We start from the raw sequence: 15,749 nt of genomic DNA, 5'->3' as shown, positions 1-15,749 counted from the left end.
TTTCATCCAGTGAGAGTCACTGAAATCGTTTTGATTGCTCCTTGTCTGTCTTGTTTTGTGTGCGTATGGAGACGGGTAACTTGTTTTTTTCTTCTTCACGAAAGTAGGATTATATTGTGTATGTTAACTCATGTCCAGTGTCTTTCACTTAATATATTTGTGCACATTCCCGTATTGCTAAGTAAATGTTTTTCTAGAGTATGATTATCTTATGGTGAATGCTGATTTGTCATATGGGTTTATTATATTTAATTAGCTGGTTGGTGGACATTTAGGGGGTTTCCAGGTTTTCTCTGTCATAAATGTTGCTGTGATAAATATCAGTACACAAGGATCTTAGTGCACAGTTGTTTTCTCGGGATAAACTCTTGCAAGTGGAGCTTTATAAGGCTTTTGGTACTTGTTGCCAAATTGCTCTACAGACAGATGATCCGAGCCCCCTTTCCATTCATTCCACCAGCGCGTCCGGGAGTGCCTGTTCCCTCGGCCTTCGTCAGCAGAGGGCGATGATGCAAAACAACTTTTTGCTAGTTTGAGAGAAGAAAAAACTGTGTCTCATTTAAAGAAAATCTCATTATTTTAATTGGCACTACCTCATTTAGTGAGGGCGAACTTTTAAATATTTTTTCCACCAGCTGTATTTCTTCAACTCTAAATTGCCTGTCCCACACACGTCTTGCTTGGTCTTAAAAATTGAAGCACACTGGCCTCTTGGCTTTTCTAAGGAATGTGTACCGGGGCGACCTGCGCTGGGGCCCCCACGGAGCCCCTGGGCCGGCGGGCCGCGTCACCGGTGCTGGAGCTGACCCCAACCCCTGTCCGCCCCTCTTCCCCAGGAGCAGGCGCAGCTCTACCTGAGGTCTGGTGCGGTGTCCTCTGCCACCTTTGAGCAGCCGAGCCGGCAGGTGAAGCTGTGGGTGAAGATGGTGACTCCGCTGATTAAGAACTTCTTCTGAGGACAGCAGGTACTGACTACCGGGCCGGCCTAGTGCGGTTTCCCAGGGGGTCACTAGAGGGACAGGGGGCTCCCCCCAGCGGGGGTCCCCAGGGCTTCTCGCAGGGACTCCAGGGCCCTTCCGTCCTTTCTTGGTTACATGTCCAGGGGTGTATGTCTGGGCTCGTGGGTGGTTGTGGAGGTTTTGGAAGCCTGGTGCTAAGTGAGGCAGCCCTCTTACCTTCTGCCACGTCCTGGGGCTGTGGTGCGGTCAGCATTGTGGGGCCCACCAATGCTCTCCCTTCCCCGGGGGCCGGAGGCGGCCCTGGGGTGAGGGCCTGGTGGCCACCGGGTACAGAGGTAGATTCTGCGCCCCCTCCTCACCGCTGAGCACGCCGTTCCGAAGGCAGTGGGAGCGGAGGGGCAGCGCTCTTGGTCGGGAGCGTCCTGGCTTGCTGCCCTGGGCCGCTGCAGCTGCCAGCATGAGAGGCCCCGGGGCTGCTGCCTCGTCTCCCTGACGTTTCTGTGACGTGCGCTTGCGGAGATGAGATGCTGCCGTGGTGGCAGCTGGTAGCAGGACGTGCCCCGCCCGCCCAGGAGCCTTCCCCTGGCGGCCGGGCCTCTGGCCGTGTCCCACGGGAGGACGAGACGAGGCCTCACCTGAGCTGCCCCTTGGCTGTTCGGACGCCGGGAGGCCGGCCAGGGTGCAGCTGCCGTCGGAGGTGGGGTCTCTCCTGAGTCCCCCGTGTGTTTCAGATCCCTTTAGACCCTGACCTCCCCGCCGTGTGGCCCCAGATGGGATCAGTCTCCTGGGTGGGATGGTCTGGGCCGGACTTTGCTGGTCCAGCCCACGCTAGGGGTTTGGGGGGATGGGAATGGTTGGGCCTTTGGCCTGTGGGGAAGGGAGAGAGGAGGCGGGAGGACAAGGATGAAGGGTTGAGCGGCCGAGCGTCGTCCGCGTTGGCACTGTGTGCGGCCCGCGTCCCCTGCGGCCTGGTACCATGGTTCTCTTTTCAGCCTCACTTTAAAAAATTTTATTTGTTTCATTTTTTTCTCAGCATTTGAATTACTTTAAATTTCATTCAAATAACATGCGAATTTAGAGAGTAAAATAATACCGAAAGGCCAACAAGATGCAGCTGCCCTTCCTTCCCCCTAGCAGCCACTTTTGACTCTTTTACCTGTGTTTCTTCTGATATCTACCCGTGTGCTCCTGCGCCGCCCCCAGTGTCTCCAGGAGCAGATTTCAGAACCTCCCTGCCCAGTCCCCAGACCTTCAGGTGCTTGAACCTTGCCCAGAGAGAAGGCCTCGCAGCCCCAGGGCATGGCAGCTCATCCTTGGGGCTGGGGGCAGCAGACGGGATTCCATCCCTGCCCACCTGCCCTGGAGGCAGCTTCACGTGTCTCCCTCCAAAGGGCTGGCGGCTCCGATGGTCGCGTTCGTCCGTGGGTCTTGGGAGGCCGTGGTTGGCCTAGCTCGCGCCACCTTGCTGTGTGCGTGGGGCGCCGGTGCGGGGATCACCTCGTCAGCCCCTCCCCTGGGCCTGGGCAGATCTGCAGGCTTTTGTGGTGGGGAGTTGGGTGGAGCAGTGGCCACACCACGCTGCCTGGGGGCAGTGGCACATCAGTTAACACTGTTTGCCTCCAAACCAGTTATTAAATTGTCCTGTGGGACAGTGAGAGGAGGGAAGCCAAAAGAATGTGCCTGTTCCGGGGCGCTGGGTTTCTGTTTGGAGAGAGGCTTTCGGTAAACAGCGTTTGCATTCCTGCAGATGCTGTGGGGCCAGAGCGAGCATTGTGCCACTGCCGGGCTTGAGCAATCTGTGGCTGCCCGCTTTGCGAGCTGCTCGCTTTGTCTCTGCTGGTTGCCTTTGGGACGGTCCTGGGCGGCCCCCCCACCCCACCCCCCCGGGCGCTCGCTCCAGCCAGGGCCCCTACCCTTCCACCCACCAGGACTGCTGCGGGCGTCACGGCACCTTCAGACGCAGCATAGCTTTTGTCCCAGGCTCTGTCTCCCCAAGGCTGGATTGCAACTCCAAGCAAGGTGAATCATCTCTCGCAAAGTTCGAAGAAAATTTTGTCATCTACCCACAATGTGTAGAGTGTGGAATAAATGTTTTATTTCAGGCTCTAAAGGCAAAACTGGAAAATCTCCCCATTTTTTGGTTATTACCAGGGATTAAAATGAGTTGCCTGGTGGCCACTGGCAGTTTTATGTCCTCCAGTCAGGGTGGTGGCTCTCCTGGCCCTCCAGCCTGGACACGAAGGGCTATAGTGACCCCTCCTGGCCGGCAGAGGTGGTTGCCCGGTGGCCAGGTTCTGGGGGCAGGACTCCTGCCTTCCAAAGGGGTGGATTCTCTAGGCCCCAGGGAGGGAGGATTTGAGGGGCATTTTTCCTTCTCCCTCTTAGCCCCACCAGGCCCCAGGATTGTTGTAAATTATTGGCCTCGGAGTTAGGGCTTCTGGGACCTCTTCTTCACCCAAGGATTGGGTGAATACTTGGAAAAAAGTTTTCACAGAACTACTTCAGCATCAAGTTGAACTTAGGAGGAGGCCAGGTGTGTGCGTGGGACGGCGGCGTGGTGCTTGCTTTACTCTGCTTTGAAGCTAGAAAACACCGAGGTGCCAGCCTGTGGGCCCCCGCTGGAGGCTGTGGGCCCTGCTAGCTGCCTTCCTGTACCCCTGGTTTCCCAGTTCGTCGTCGTCTCATTTTGTCTGCACCCATTACCTGGGTCCGTCAGATGGGGGCCTGGCCCAGGGGCCTGGCCCAGGGCAGCCCTGGCCCAGACCAGCACCGCGGTAGCCACCTGCTCCCCTTGGAGCAGGAGCTCACAGAATGAGGCCGGATGAGGCGGGCCACCTCTGGTCCCTTCCCTGCTGGCGCGCGCGCGTGCGTGTGTGCGCGCGCGCGCCTGTCGCCTGTGCCCGCTGCGGTGCTGCAGCGTGCGGCCCTGGGGCGCAGTGCCTGCGGACACGCTCACCTTTTTGGAAGTCGGGGTGTCTTGGCTGCTGAGCAGTTGTCCCTCTTCTGCTGACTTGGGCTTTGTTTGTTCTTCATTTTCTAATTCTAATTAATTCCTAGATGGTGGGTTAGGTTGTTTTGAGATTTTTCTTGTTTTGAGGTAGGCCTGTATTGCTATGAACTTCCCTCTTAGAACTGGTTTTGCTGCATCCCATAGATGTTGGAAAGTTGTATTTTTATTTTTGTTTGTCTCGAAGTATTTTCTGATTTTGGTAGCATGTTGTTTAGTCTCCGTGTGTTTGTATTTTTCCCATTTTTCTTCCTAGAATTGCTTTCTAGTTTTATACTGTTGTGGTTGGGAAAAATGCTTGATATAATTTCTGTACTCTTAAATCTGTCAAGTCTTGTTTTGTGGCCTAGCACATGATCCATCCTGAACGTTGAAAAGAATGTGTATTCTTCTGCTTTTGGATGGAATGTGCTCTAGTTATCTATTAAGTCCAACTGACCTCACGTGTCACTTGAGACTGCTGTTTCCTCATTGATTTTCTGGATGATCTGTCCATTGATCTAAAGGGGTGTTAAAGTCCCCTGCCATTAGTTGTGTTATTGTCAGTTTCTCCCTTTACATCTGTTAATATTTGCCTTATACGTTTAGGTGCTTCTATATTAGGTGCATATACGTTTAATGAGCGTTATACTGTCTTCTTGTATTGATCCCTTTATCATTATATAATGCCCTTCTTTGTCTACTATTGTAGACATTGTTTTAAAGTCTACTTTGTCTGGTGGCAGGAAGTGAGAACTGACGGTGGGGAGAGGGGAGGGAGACAAAAGACAACGAAGATGCTGCCCAGAACTAAGAGGGGACGACCATTTATTGTGACCTCCCAGGACACAGACATGTGTTTAAAGTGGTCCCTCCCGTTCCCAGCAATTTCAGAAAGTGGGAAGTTGACAGGGAAGCACTTGAGCTGTATGGAAATGGCCCCTCCGTGGAATAGTTTGCTTTTCGGAATTCTGGGGCAGGGAGGCGGCATTACCCATAATCGAGGGAGGTTTTCTTGCTTGAGAGAAGGAATAGTGCTTTAGGGGACAGTGCCTGTGGCAGTGGCCGCTCCTGTCTGTACGGGAATGGAACACCCTGGCCCTTAGTGGTGGGTGTTTGCAGGTAGCATCAGGCAAGGGTGTGGCTGCCTCCAGCTCTAACCCTACATGCCACCGGTGGGAAAAGATAAACCCAGCTGACCCTGTGGGAAGTCAGGATTTGGGGGTTTGGTTCCTGGGATGCTCCCCTGGCTGCCGGGAATTGGGGCCTCACCCCTAAGCCTGTGCCAGGCCCCTGGTGGCCATCAGGCTGAAGGCTGGCTCAAGTGAATCAATCAGACAAACCTGGCTAAGTGGTTTCATTGTTTTAATCCCATCCACACCCCCTCTCCCAGGCTGCCCTCCACCCTCTGGCTAGTCTCGATGTGCATGGTTATAAAGTGCCTCGATTATTTAGGAGAACAAAAAAGCAATCATCAGTTCCTGTGAAAGTAAGTGATAGTTGCAAGGCTGAGTTCCTAACTGTAAATTTGCAGTTGCGGTCAGGACCTGGCGCCGGGCAGCATGGGCCTCACGGCGGGACCCGGGGCTCCTGCTAGGCCTGTAGGAGCAGCGCCACGGCTGCCAGGATCCACTTTGCTGCCTTCTCTTTGGTCTTCAGGTTAAAGGTCCAGACGTAGGTGGGGCCGCGGATGCGTGTTTTGTACACGGGACACTCATAGATGTTCTTGGTCTCCATGCGGTCCACAGGGATGGCCTTGATGAAGATGACGGGCATGGCCGGCGTCAGCTCTTTCAGCCGCGCGTCGGCGATGACTCCCAGCTGGGTGTCCCAGCGAGCTCCTGCAGGGACAGCACAGCCAAGGGTCAGGGTGGCCCCGGGTGAGGTGGCTGGTTCCCGGTTCCCGTCTGTCGTGCTGGCAGTGGGGGAGGGGAGGGGCCTGGCTTGCACCTATCTGTAGAGATAGGCCAGGTGCCAGGGCCTGGACTGCACAGGAATTGCTGCAGGGGGGGCTGTAGGCAGAGGACGGGGTGGGGGTCGTGTGCACGGCGTGACTGCCTGTGTGTCTCGCTGTGCACCTCTGAGGGACAGATCGGCCCTAAAGCGCTGGGCTCCATTGTCTACGTGCGGTGGTTTCAGAGCCTCATGTGTCAGCCTTCTTCGTTTCAATGGCAGGAAATCATAACTCCAGCTGAAAATGACAGACTAAACTCCCTGCTTCCCTCCCTCTGTAGCGACTGTCCTATGTGCACCTGCACAGTACAAATATGTATATGCACATACAACTGTCCTGCCTTGAACCAGACTTATTTCTACTCACCCTATTTAACGATGCTTAGATTTCCTGTCTGTAATTCCAAAATAAACACGGAGAATGGTTGCTGCTCTGCTTGTCTTTGGTGATGTGGGCACGGGGGGTAAAGGGGTGACATCAGTCGCTAAGGAGGGTGGGGGAGTCGCTGGCACTCAACTCAGAGTGGGTCTGCCGGCTGGTCCTGTCTGACCTTGCCTGGTGCGGGACAGGGGTGACGTGGGCGGAACTGAATGAGTGCCAGCCTTGCCTCCCCCCCCCCCCCCCGCCACTGCTGGGACCTGGCCATGTGATGGCCTCGCACTGGGCTCGGCTCAGGGGAGGGGGCCGGCCGGGCCTCCCTGCCCTTGAACCTGTGCCTTGTGGGGGTGCGGTGGTTGGACAGTAGCCCTGACAGAGGTGGGCTCCTGGACCCTCACCCCCAGAACGTATGCCTGTCCTGGGCTCCAGGGCTGAGCTCCTCATGGCCTCAAAATGGGGGCTCAGGTCTGCGGACGAGCCTGCACCGCAGCAGAGCCAAGCGGATGCCGGTGTGTGGTTGGGCTCCTCAGGCCACTGTGAGCCCACGTGCCCCTGGTGCTTCCCCTGCCAGTGCCTGTTACCTTCCATGAAGAGCCCGTACACGTAGGAGCCCTCCCGGGGGGGCGCGGTCATGTCCTCCCGGTTCTTCTTGGTCACCTCCACAGACAGACACATCTTGTCCAGTGGCCACTCGTTCTTCCTGGCCATGGACTGCATGATGGCCGTGAGGAAGGACTGCGGGTTGAAGAAGCCGGCCAGCCACACGGTGGTAGGCAGCGTGAAGTCCATCGTCCAGGCCTCGAGCTCCTGGAGGAGATGGGCGTGGGGCCGTGCTAGAGCCTCCCCGCCTCTGCGCAGAGGACGGCCGCCTGCCCGAGACGCCCGTTCATGGTCTGGACGGGGAGAGCAGGGTCCAGGAGGGGGGCTCACGATTGAGAGGCTTTGGGTCTGAAAGAGGCTGCTGCTCTCTTTCTCCCCCAGGAGGTGGCTCCCGTGACGGGTGTCCCTGGAGCCTCTGGGCTCTGCTGGGAGGCCCTCTGCATCTGTGGCCGCAGAAGCTGCTCTTGCTTCGCGCTGGCCCTTTGCTTCCTTCGGGGAGGAAGTTCCTGCGTTGTCGGGCCTGCGTGCTCGTGGTGTGGCCCAGGCCCTTCCGGCTGTGCTCTGACCAAGGCCAGGCCAGCAGGGGCCTCCAGGCCTCTGACGGGGATGCATGTCCCCCGCCCCCCCCCCCCCCCCCCCCCCGCCTCACTCCTCAGGCCCTGGGGGCAGGTTTGCTGAGAGTCAGGCCAGCGGCTCCCCAGAAGCCTGTCCTTACCCTGATGCGGAGCAGCAGGTCGGCGTACCAGGCCGCCAGGCCCAACCTCGAGGGGTAGGCCCGGGCCACCCACGTGTCGGGCACAGTGTCATAGAACAGAGCCGTGGACAGGTCTTCCATGTCAGTCGTGATGGTCAGTTCTCCCTGAGGGACACGCAGACAGGGGTGCTGGGGCGCTCGGCACAGATGCAGACCCGGTCAGTCCTATGCCTTGTTTCACCTGCTCTCAGGTGGGCGAGCCCCCCCCCCCGCCCCCACCCTGTGTCGTGAGTTGACGTGGGTCTGTGCAGTGCCCCTGCAGATGCCCTGTGGTGGCCACACCAGGGTTTCCTGCCAGGGAACAGTCCAGATGGCGTCCATGGCCACCTGGATGCATCTGCAGATGCCCTGAGGTGCCCACTCCTCCAGACCGGGGAACTCGAGGTGCCGAGGCCCAGTGGCCTGGGGCTTGTTGGTCTTGTGGCCAAGGGAAGTCAGCCTGCGGTGGCCAGCCCGCATCCCAAGTCACACCCCAGGTCCTGCCACCCACGTTTTTACCTTCAGCCCCAGGTTCAGCTCCTTCAGCGAGCGGCGCATTTCGTTGGTCAGGATGTTCATTCTCTCACATTCTTGGAAGGCGACAACCACGTAGGGGGTCTTCTCGGCGGCCTTGGCCATGATCTCGGCCATGTTGAAGGTCTCCGGGATCTTCTCCAGGATCTCATCCAGCACGGCCTTCACCTGGAAGCCAGCCCCCAGCCAGCCCGTGTCACTGCGCCTGCACCCCCAGCCCTCCCCCAGCGCCAGGGCCCGGGTGCTGCCCCGACGTTCAACTCCGAGCCCAGGAGCAAGGCAGGTGGAGTTGCCAGAAAAACGGGATCACGGAGGTGCAGCCCCGCGTCTGATCAGGGGAAGGTAATCTTGGCCATCCGGCTTTAGTGTTCTGGCTTCGTTGTCACGGCCGTATGGCTCTGGCCACGGGAGCATTAGGCTGCCCTAGCCTGGTGCCTTCAGACATCCCTGGATGCACTGCTTCCCTCCCCCATCAGATCACCTTGCCCTTGGTGTGGGCTGTCTGTCTGCAGGGACCGTGCGGGGCACACCCTCTCAAGGGGTGGCCCACATGGTGGTCACGAGCACCACGGCCACCAGAGCATCTACTGATCTCTGGTTTCAGTCATTACACAAAGAAAATGTCAAGGGGCCTCAGAGCACTGAGAGTCTTCCAATCAAGAATCTGGTCTACTTACCTGGGAAGCCCAGTACTTAGCTAATTTTTAGCAGAGCTTGTCGGGAATATTTTAAGAAGTGCCAAGGTGCCGACGCCTCTTAGACGCAGAGGTAACCCTGGCAGCTGGGGGTTTATTACATGCTCTTACGTTGTCTGCGCCGTGCTGTTGCGGTGAGTGTTCATAGGATCTGTCCCCCGTGCTCACCTAAGCACATCTGGAGGGACTGGTTTAAGCGTCTAGACTGCCCTGCCTGAGCCACGTGCACTGCCCTCCCAGGACTTCAGCTGCTGCCCTTGTGTTCGCGGGGCACGGTTGAAGGGCAGGCCCTCTCGGGAGCCCAGCCAGGGAAGTGAGGAGCCGCAGGGAGGGAGGCTGCTCGGGCGAGTACGCGGAGACGCCCCGCCTCTCTCTACCTCAGCACTTGGTGCTCCGTCTGGGCTGCAGCAGCCCGCTTGCAGGCTCCCCTACCCCTGAGTTCCTGATCCCGGGGTCTGGAGTGGGGTCCGATGAAGTTGCTAACAAGTTCCCAGGGGCTGCTGCCGGTCGTTGTGCCCCCATGTCCCAGGCCCTGCCCGTCCTCTGTTGCTGGATGGGTAGTCAGGCTCCTACCTTCTCCTCGCGAGATACCCCGGCGCCACCGGCTCCCGACCCGGTTTCTTTGGGCTGCATTTCCAGGACAGTGCGGAACAGCATCTCCGAGGTGGCCGTCAGGAAGCCAGTCTCTGCATTGGGGTGCAGGCCATACAGGCAGGGGCTTTCGGGGGGCAGGTTCTTGTCGATGTATTCGTGGTAACCCTGCAAAAGGCGGGGGGCGGGTAAGCAGGGAGAGCTGTGTGAGCTGGAACCCGTGTCCTCCGTTTATTAAGCATCGCTTCCCAGAACGTTCTGTCCACGTCTTGCCCTCTGTACCAAACCTCATTTCCCTGACCCCCTTTTGGGGCTGCTCCCCAGGCACACAGAGGAAGTTTCCACTCTCCTCCATGGAGGCTGCCTTTCAGGCCCTCTTGCTTGGGTTGCCTGTCCGCTTGCTCATTGGTGGTCCATCTGCGACAGAGGCTCTCGCCAGGGAGGCTGCGGGACGGCACTGACCTCTGTTGCTTTGCGTCACAGAGGGAGCTCATGTTTAATGTATTACCCGTCCCTGGAAGGAGCCCTCACCTTGTAGTCCAGGTTCGGGGGGATCTGAAAGCCCGGGGCCAGCAGGATCTCTCCCTCCAGCATCTCCGCCTGGATGTACTCCTCCAGGTACGTCCTGCAGAGCCGGCGGTCCCAGTCGTCGGTGATGTGGCCGCCGTACATGATTTCCCCAAAGAGGTAGCGGAGATCGTCCCAGGGCACCTTCGGAAGGGCGGCAGCCGTCAGGGGACCCTGTGCCCCACCCCTTCCTGGGTCTGCCAGCCCCTCCTGTCACCCCTGCCTCCACCAGGTCTGCAGGGTCACCTGCTACCCTGGGTCACCAGGCCCAAGCCTGGCCCTTCCTGCCCCCTGACTCGGCCACCAGCTCCTCCTTGACCCTCTTCCTGCCGGGCTCCTCGCGCGAGGGGCCTGCCGGCTTCCCCTGCCTCCACCCCACCCCCAGCCAGGACGGCCCGGCCCTGTGCCCGCCCCTCTTCTCTGCGCTCTCCCTTGACGTGACCTCGCCGACCCCAGCACCGGCACTGCCCACCCCGCAGGCCCTCCCCCCAGCTCCCACACGCTCCCTCTGCCCGTGCCCCCTTTGTTCCCCACGCTTGGAAATGGAAGTGTGGAGCCACCTGTGACCTTTCCCTTCACCGCCGTCTCCAGCAAGAGCGGTAACTCTTTGTGGATGGGCTCTTGGGCACCGTAGATCTTTCTGGCCATGAGTCACGTCCAGTTCGTTGTGCCTTCAGGATCTATCGAGTGGGTCTACTTTCTGATCCCCCAAAGGGCCCTGGTTCCGATTATACTCCAGTAGCCTTGCCCACGCGTGCCCCTGAGGTCTCGGTGGCACAGCCAGCTCCAGCAAGTAGCCTCCCCGCCAGAACCTTGGCTCACGGCCCGAGGGAACTGGACCAAACCGGGCAGTGCACACAAGTGCGCCCCCTGGCGGCCGGGTCTCTCCGTGCATCCCACCCTTGGCCACTCGCACTGCTCTCTGTTCTGCCTCTGCTTCCACGCTGTGCCCTCAGCCTAGGATGCCGCTCCTTTGGCCACCACATGGCCATGACCGTGCTCCTCCTCCAGAGCGGCTCGAGTGCGGCCCCTCCACAGAGCCAGGAACCCATTCTCCCGCCCCGGTCCCAGCACGTAGCTGCACCTCCTGCACGGCGCTGTCCGGCAGCAGGAGCTGCACGGGGCAGCCACGCACTTAACTTCAGATTTGCCAGCAGCCACTGAAGTAGAAAGATTGTTCCAGCAGGCACTCAGCATAAAAACTATGAATAAGGTATTTTACGTTCTTTTTTTGTTTTAGACCAAGCTCCTGAAATCCAGAGTGTCTTTCGTTCCCCTCCGCTGGGACTTGCTGCACGTCACGTGTGGTGGCAGCTGACGCGCTGGGCAGCATAGCACACACACCAGTTTCTCCGAGGATTGTGGCTGTTTAAGGGCAAGGTGGGCATTTACGTAACTCCCACAGTGCCCTGCCTGGATGGCCGCTGTTTACCAAATGTGGGCAAGTTGAAGTTAATTGGATAAGAACTTGCTGATTTATCAAGTGTCCGATGTGCTCTCATGAACTTTGACTTAAAACATTAATATCGGGGCTTCCCAGGGGGGCGCAGTGGTTAAGAATCGCCTGCCAATGCAGGGGACACGGCTTCCAGCCCTGGTCCGGGAAGATCCCACATGCCGCGGAGCAGCTAAGCCCGCGAGCCACAACTACTGAGCCCACGTGCTGCAACTACTGAAGTCCGCACGCCTAGAGCCTGTGCTCTGCAACAAGAGGAGCCACTGCAATGAGAAGCCCGTGCACCGCAACAAAGAGTAGTCCCCGCTCACCGCATCTAGAGAAAGCCTGAGCGCAGCAACGAAGACACAACGCGGCCAAAAATAATAAATAAATAAAAAAACAAAACAAAACAAACCATTAATATCCTCTCGATCGTCATCTTGTGTCTTGCATTTTTTCTCTCTGTTTAGTTATCTTGGGTATGTGCCGAGCTGCCTTTTCTGCATTTTGCGTATTTGCTTCGGGGACAGCTTCTGTTTCTCCTGCAAAGTAGGGCTGGGTACACCCCAGTTTGCCTCTCCGGCCCCATGACCTGCCTCCTGGGATGCGGGCCAGTGGGACTAACCCCTGGGGGGTGGGTGCCGTCTGTGTGCCCACACTTGCTGGATGGAGTTCCCAGAGCGCTTGTCAGAGACACGTTGCCAGGCCTCGCCCTCAGAGTCTGAGTCGACTTCCTCAGAGTTGGGAGGATGGACTGGCTCATTGCGGGCCGAGGGCGACATCCTCACAGGAGGTTATTCGACGTTGCCTCCCCGCCGCGAGCTGGGACAAAGGGAAGGTCAGGCTGTGGAGGCCTGGGGCCCCGGCCTGATCACACACTGCTGAGCGGGACACGGGGTGTCACTCACACCTCAGCCCGCTGGTCACTGGAGCACACGGTGTGCGTTCTCGAGCAGTTTCTTACCCAGCTAGGGTTCTGTGGGTGTGTAACGAGGGAAGCGTCTGCGTAAATGTCGTTAGAAACTTCTAGCAAGACTGCTCCTCCCACTGGAATCTCCCCGGAGAGAACTGCTCTGACGAAGCTGCTGTGATGAGGAAAATCTTTCTTCACATCTTCTTGCGTTTATTTACTTGTGCGCGTGTTGTAAGATGTGCCACTGGCATTCAGCTCAGACCCTGTCATAGGCGAAGTGACCCCCGGCACCTGCCCACGGAGACCACTGTCCCCCTCCCCTGAGGAGGACCGACTTCCTGTGTTTGGCCAGGAACTAAGCCAACAACATTCCAGGCTCAGGCTGGGGTGGTGGCCGTCCTGGGGGGTCGTCTTCCTCTGGGGTCTGGGGGCAGCTGGCCCAGGTCTCTCCACCCAGTGCATCTGAGCTCTGTTACGATGGGTGGGACACCCTCCGCCCCTGGTCGCTCAGTCCCCAAAGCTTGGAGGGGGTGTGTGAGCCTCAGGCCTCTAGCCAGGCCCCTGGGGCGCCCACCGAGCCCCAAAGCGGCGAGTGCCTTGGCCCTGGGGCGCTGGGACAGGGAGCGGGTGACACAGGGGTGTGTCCGGTCACCCTGGGCAGGTTCTCGGGAGCCTCCTGGGTAAGCGGAACGTCGCGCTCTGTCAGTGTAGGAAGGTGCCGGCCGCAGGAGCACGGAGGAGCCCTGGGCTTATGGGGTTCCCTTCTGCCTCCCCCGGGGGTCACGGAGATGGGTCCTGCGCCAGCGCCACGCTCCGCGTAGGATCCCAAGAGGAGCCATGCCAGGTGGGGAGAACGGCCGGCTCTAAGTTCCCGAGGGGGTGGCCACATCTGGAGGGGGGCTTGCAGCGGGCTTCACCCCACCTGGGGCGCGAGTCTCCCCTCTGGGCCCGCAGACAGGCCCTCCCGGCCACGGGGCCGCCTCGCAGCAGCCCTCGCAACAGCCTGCACGGCACCGGACACACTGGTTTTAATTTTCAACACAAATGAAAGGGAGCGTTCCGTGTCTCCAGGGAGATTTTTTTTTGGCCTTCCCTCCGAACCTGCGTTCTGTCGGCAAGGCCTGCAGCCCAGGCAGCCCTTTGGTATCTTCTCTCGGCTCACGCTGTCTGGGGGGCTGGCCTTTCTTGGGGAGTCGCTGTTCGGGTGCAGGACTGGCAGGTCCCCAAAGATATTGACTCCCGTGGAGTTAGAAAAATTGCCAGACGGCTGAGAACTGCTGGAGGTGGTGGCCAGGGCCTGGGTGGTAACCATTATATCAGATGGCTGGGGTCACAGAGGAGTGGCACGTTTTCAGATTTTCTAGGTTTCATAGGCCTATGAAACCTATTCAGTGTCTCTTAAACGTGAGACAGAATAATTGAAAGGAAGGCAGGGCGGGAGGACCACCCAGCTGGGCTCCAGGTGGGCCCTTACCTTGGGGTTGGCCTCCAGGTAGTTGTAGAGCACGTTGATGGAGATGGTGAGGTCCCCGTTGTTGAAGGGGTACGACCTGTTCCAGCCCTGGGCCCCAAACTTGCGCCTCTCGGCCACCACGGCGTGGAAGTAGCACAGGGCGAAGAGGATGCACTTGAACTCCATCTCCTTGGTGCACATCTCCAGTGTGTCCTGCGGGAGGGCAGGCACGCGGGTCAGGCAGGGTCCGCACAGACGGCCGGGGCAGGACCAGGGCCGTCTTTGCCAGCTGCTTCGCTAGGGGTGCAGGTGGGGATGAGGGGTGGGGCCTAAGGCCATCGACTGCTCTGAGCCGGTTTCCCAAGTCTCTCCCGACCTGTAGGGTCGGGTAGAGGACGCTTTCTTGTCCTTGCTTCCTCCAGAAATGCAGCTGTATCACTCTAAGTATTGGTTACAAGTCAAATTATTGATACATCTTCCTAATAAAATATTCCCCAATATAATTCCCCCGCAGTTATCAACGTTCCTCATCATCTACACGCAAGCAGTACCCCAAACTCGCCAAAAACGATCTGTAAAGGAGGAGGGGATGCTGAGGAAAGCCTTTCTGAAAGCAGGTGGCCCCAGGGAAAGGCCAACCCAGCCCAAATTCTGAAGCCCAGTTCTCTCTGGGTTTGTGCGACTCTAACGGATTAGTCTTTGCTAAGTGGGTGCCTCTGAACACAGAGGCTTCTGGAAGTTAAGCTGGGCTCCTCTTCACCCGCTCAGCCCTATGAGTGCCTCCCAGTGGCCGGGGGCCACAGGCACAGCAGCCAGAAAGCTGGACCAGGGGACAGACGCCTATCAAATGGTCATCGTCGGGAAAAGTGCCAGGGAAAGATACACAAGGTGTAACAAGGGAGGGGCCCTGTGCTGATTCCATGGAAGCCCTGACACAGATGCCCGGCTGGGGTCCCCTCCAGCAAACGTGGAAAGGGAGGGGCACAGATGGGGGCTCCATCACCCCAACATTCCCCCCAGATCCTTCCTCAATGCCTGTCCTAGAGACGGCGCCATCACCTGTCAGCTGTGGGCCCAGGAGACAGGCCTGGCTGGACCCTTCCAGACATCGGCCGTGAAAGGGTGCAGACTGAGACCGCCAACCAGAGGGAGGAACCCGCCAGGCCCGAGGATGAGGGAAGGCCTGGCGGGTTCCGTCTGCCTCCGGAGACTTCCCTCTGGTTGGACCGCTCATCACTGGCCTCCCGGGCCTCTGGGCTCTGTGATGTGCCCGGGGATGGTCTGGGCGCATCCCAGCCACTACTGCCTCTTCCTGTGAAACTCTGTGAAGGCAGTGGGCCCCCGAACTTGGGATGGTCCCCTCAGGAAGCAACAGCTTTCCGCATGGCTTCCCTTCCGATCTTTGCAGATGCCTTAGGTGATGCACAAAGTTAGGGAGCCCTCGAGCACCTCAGCAAGCCCCGGCCACGTGCCCGATCGCCTGTCCTCAGCCGGGCAGCCCCACCTCGCTTCTGCCCGACCGCGACCGCGCTTCCTGCTGACTCCAAGCAGCCAGAGCATCTCCCCAAAGCCCAGCAGCCCGTCCACGTCCTCCCGGCCCCCATGTCCCCCGCCAGAGGCCCCAGCGGGCTCCATGCGCCGTGGGGAGCTGCTCCCGGGGCTCAGAGGCTCTTGCATTTTCTGTTGCTTGCCCCTCGGGCGTCAGCTGTCTCTACCTCGACACCCACCCCCCGGCCAAGCCTGGCTCGGGAGCCACTCTGCGGCCTGGAGCAGGCCCCAGACTCCTGCAAGTGGGGGACCAGCTTCCTGCCGACCTCGCCACCCTCCGCCACTCCATCACTGACTGATATTCTAGCAAAATATGATAGAAATGAAAAACGGATCACGTGCTCGGATTGACGGTGATGTTGAAATGCTACAGAATTCACCGCATGCCTCCTCTCCACCT

At 58.6% G+C, this 15,749-nt stretch overlaps 2 protein-coding genes across 12 annotated transcripts in view; one reads left to right on the top strand and one right to left on the bottom strand.

The window, feature by feature from the left end:
- The window catches only part of PGS1 (phosphatidylglycerophosphate synthase 1), a 108,488-nt gene that overhangs the window by 33,096 nt on the left and 59,643 nt on the right, over positions 1-15,749 (top strand). For 4 of the 11 annotated variants that reach the window (XR_009537627.1, XM_060134751.1, XM_060134747.1 and 1 more), the window contains 2 exons: positions 837-965; positions 11,238-11,865. Coding sequence is in view for 6 of the 11 variants with exons in the window: in XM_060134751.1 (XP_059990734.1) it covers positions 837-956 (120 nt within the window). In the remaining 5 variants the exon portion in view is untranslated. Of the gene's footprint in view, positions 1-836; positions 966-5,604; positions 6,326-11,237; positions 11,866-15,749 lie in introns of those variants that run through there. The other 7 variants (XR_009537629.1, XM_060134749.1, XM_060134752.1 and 4 more) reach the window with 3 other exon arrangements.
- Positions 4,777-15,749, bottom strand: part of DNAH17 (dynein axonemal heavy chain 17) — a 110,983-nt gene continuing 100,010 nt past the window's right edge. The window contains exons 74-80 of the mRNA XM_060134746.1: positions 13,823-14,014; positions 9,962-10,141; positions 9,413-9,598; positions 8,130-8,312; positions 7,593-7,736; positions 6,859-7,084; positions 4,777-5,786 (exon numbers count right to left, since the gene is read on the bottom strand). Of these exons, the coding sequence (XP_059990729.1) occupies positions 5,539-5,786; positions 6,859-7,084; positions 7,593-7,736; positions 8,130-8,312; positions 9,413-9,598; positions 9,962-10,141; positions 13,823-14,014 (1,359 nt within the window). The 3' untranslated portion in view covers positions 4,777-5,538. The remainder of the gene's footprint in view (positions 5,787-6,858; positions 7,085-7,592; positions 7,737-8,129; positions 8,313-9,412; positions 9,599-9,961; positions 10,142-13,822; positions 14,015-15,749) is intronic.

Source organism: Lagenorhynchus albirostris, chromosome 20, assembly GCF_949774975.1.
Source record: "Lagenorhynchus albirostris chromosome 20, mLagAlb1.1, whole genome shotgun sequence".
Classification (NCBI taxonomy): domain Eukaryota; kingdom Metazoa; phylum Chordata; class Mammalia; order Artiodactyla; family Delphinidae; genus Lagenorhynchus; species Lagenorhynchus albirostris.
The sequence above is the reverse complement of the archived record's forward strand: the minus strand, read 5'-3'. Positions and strand labels throughout refer to the sequence as shown.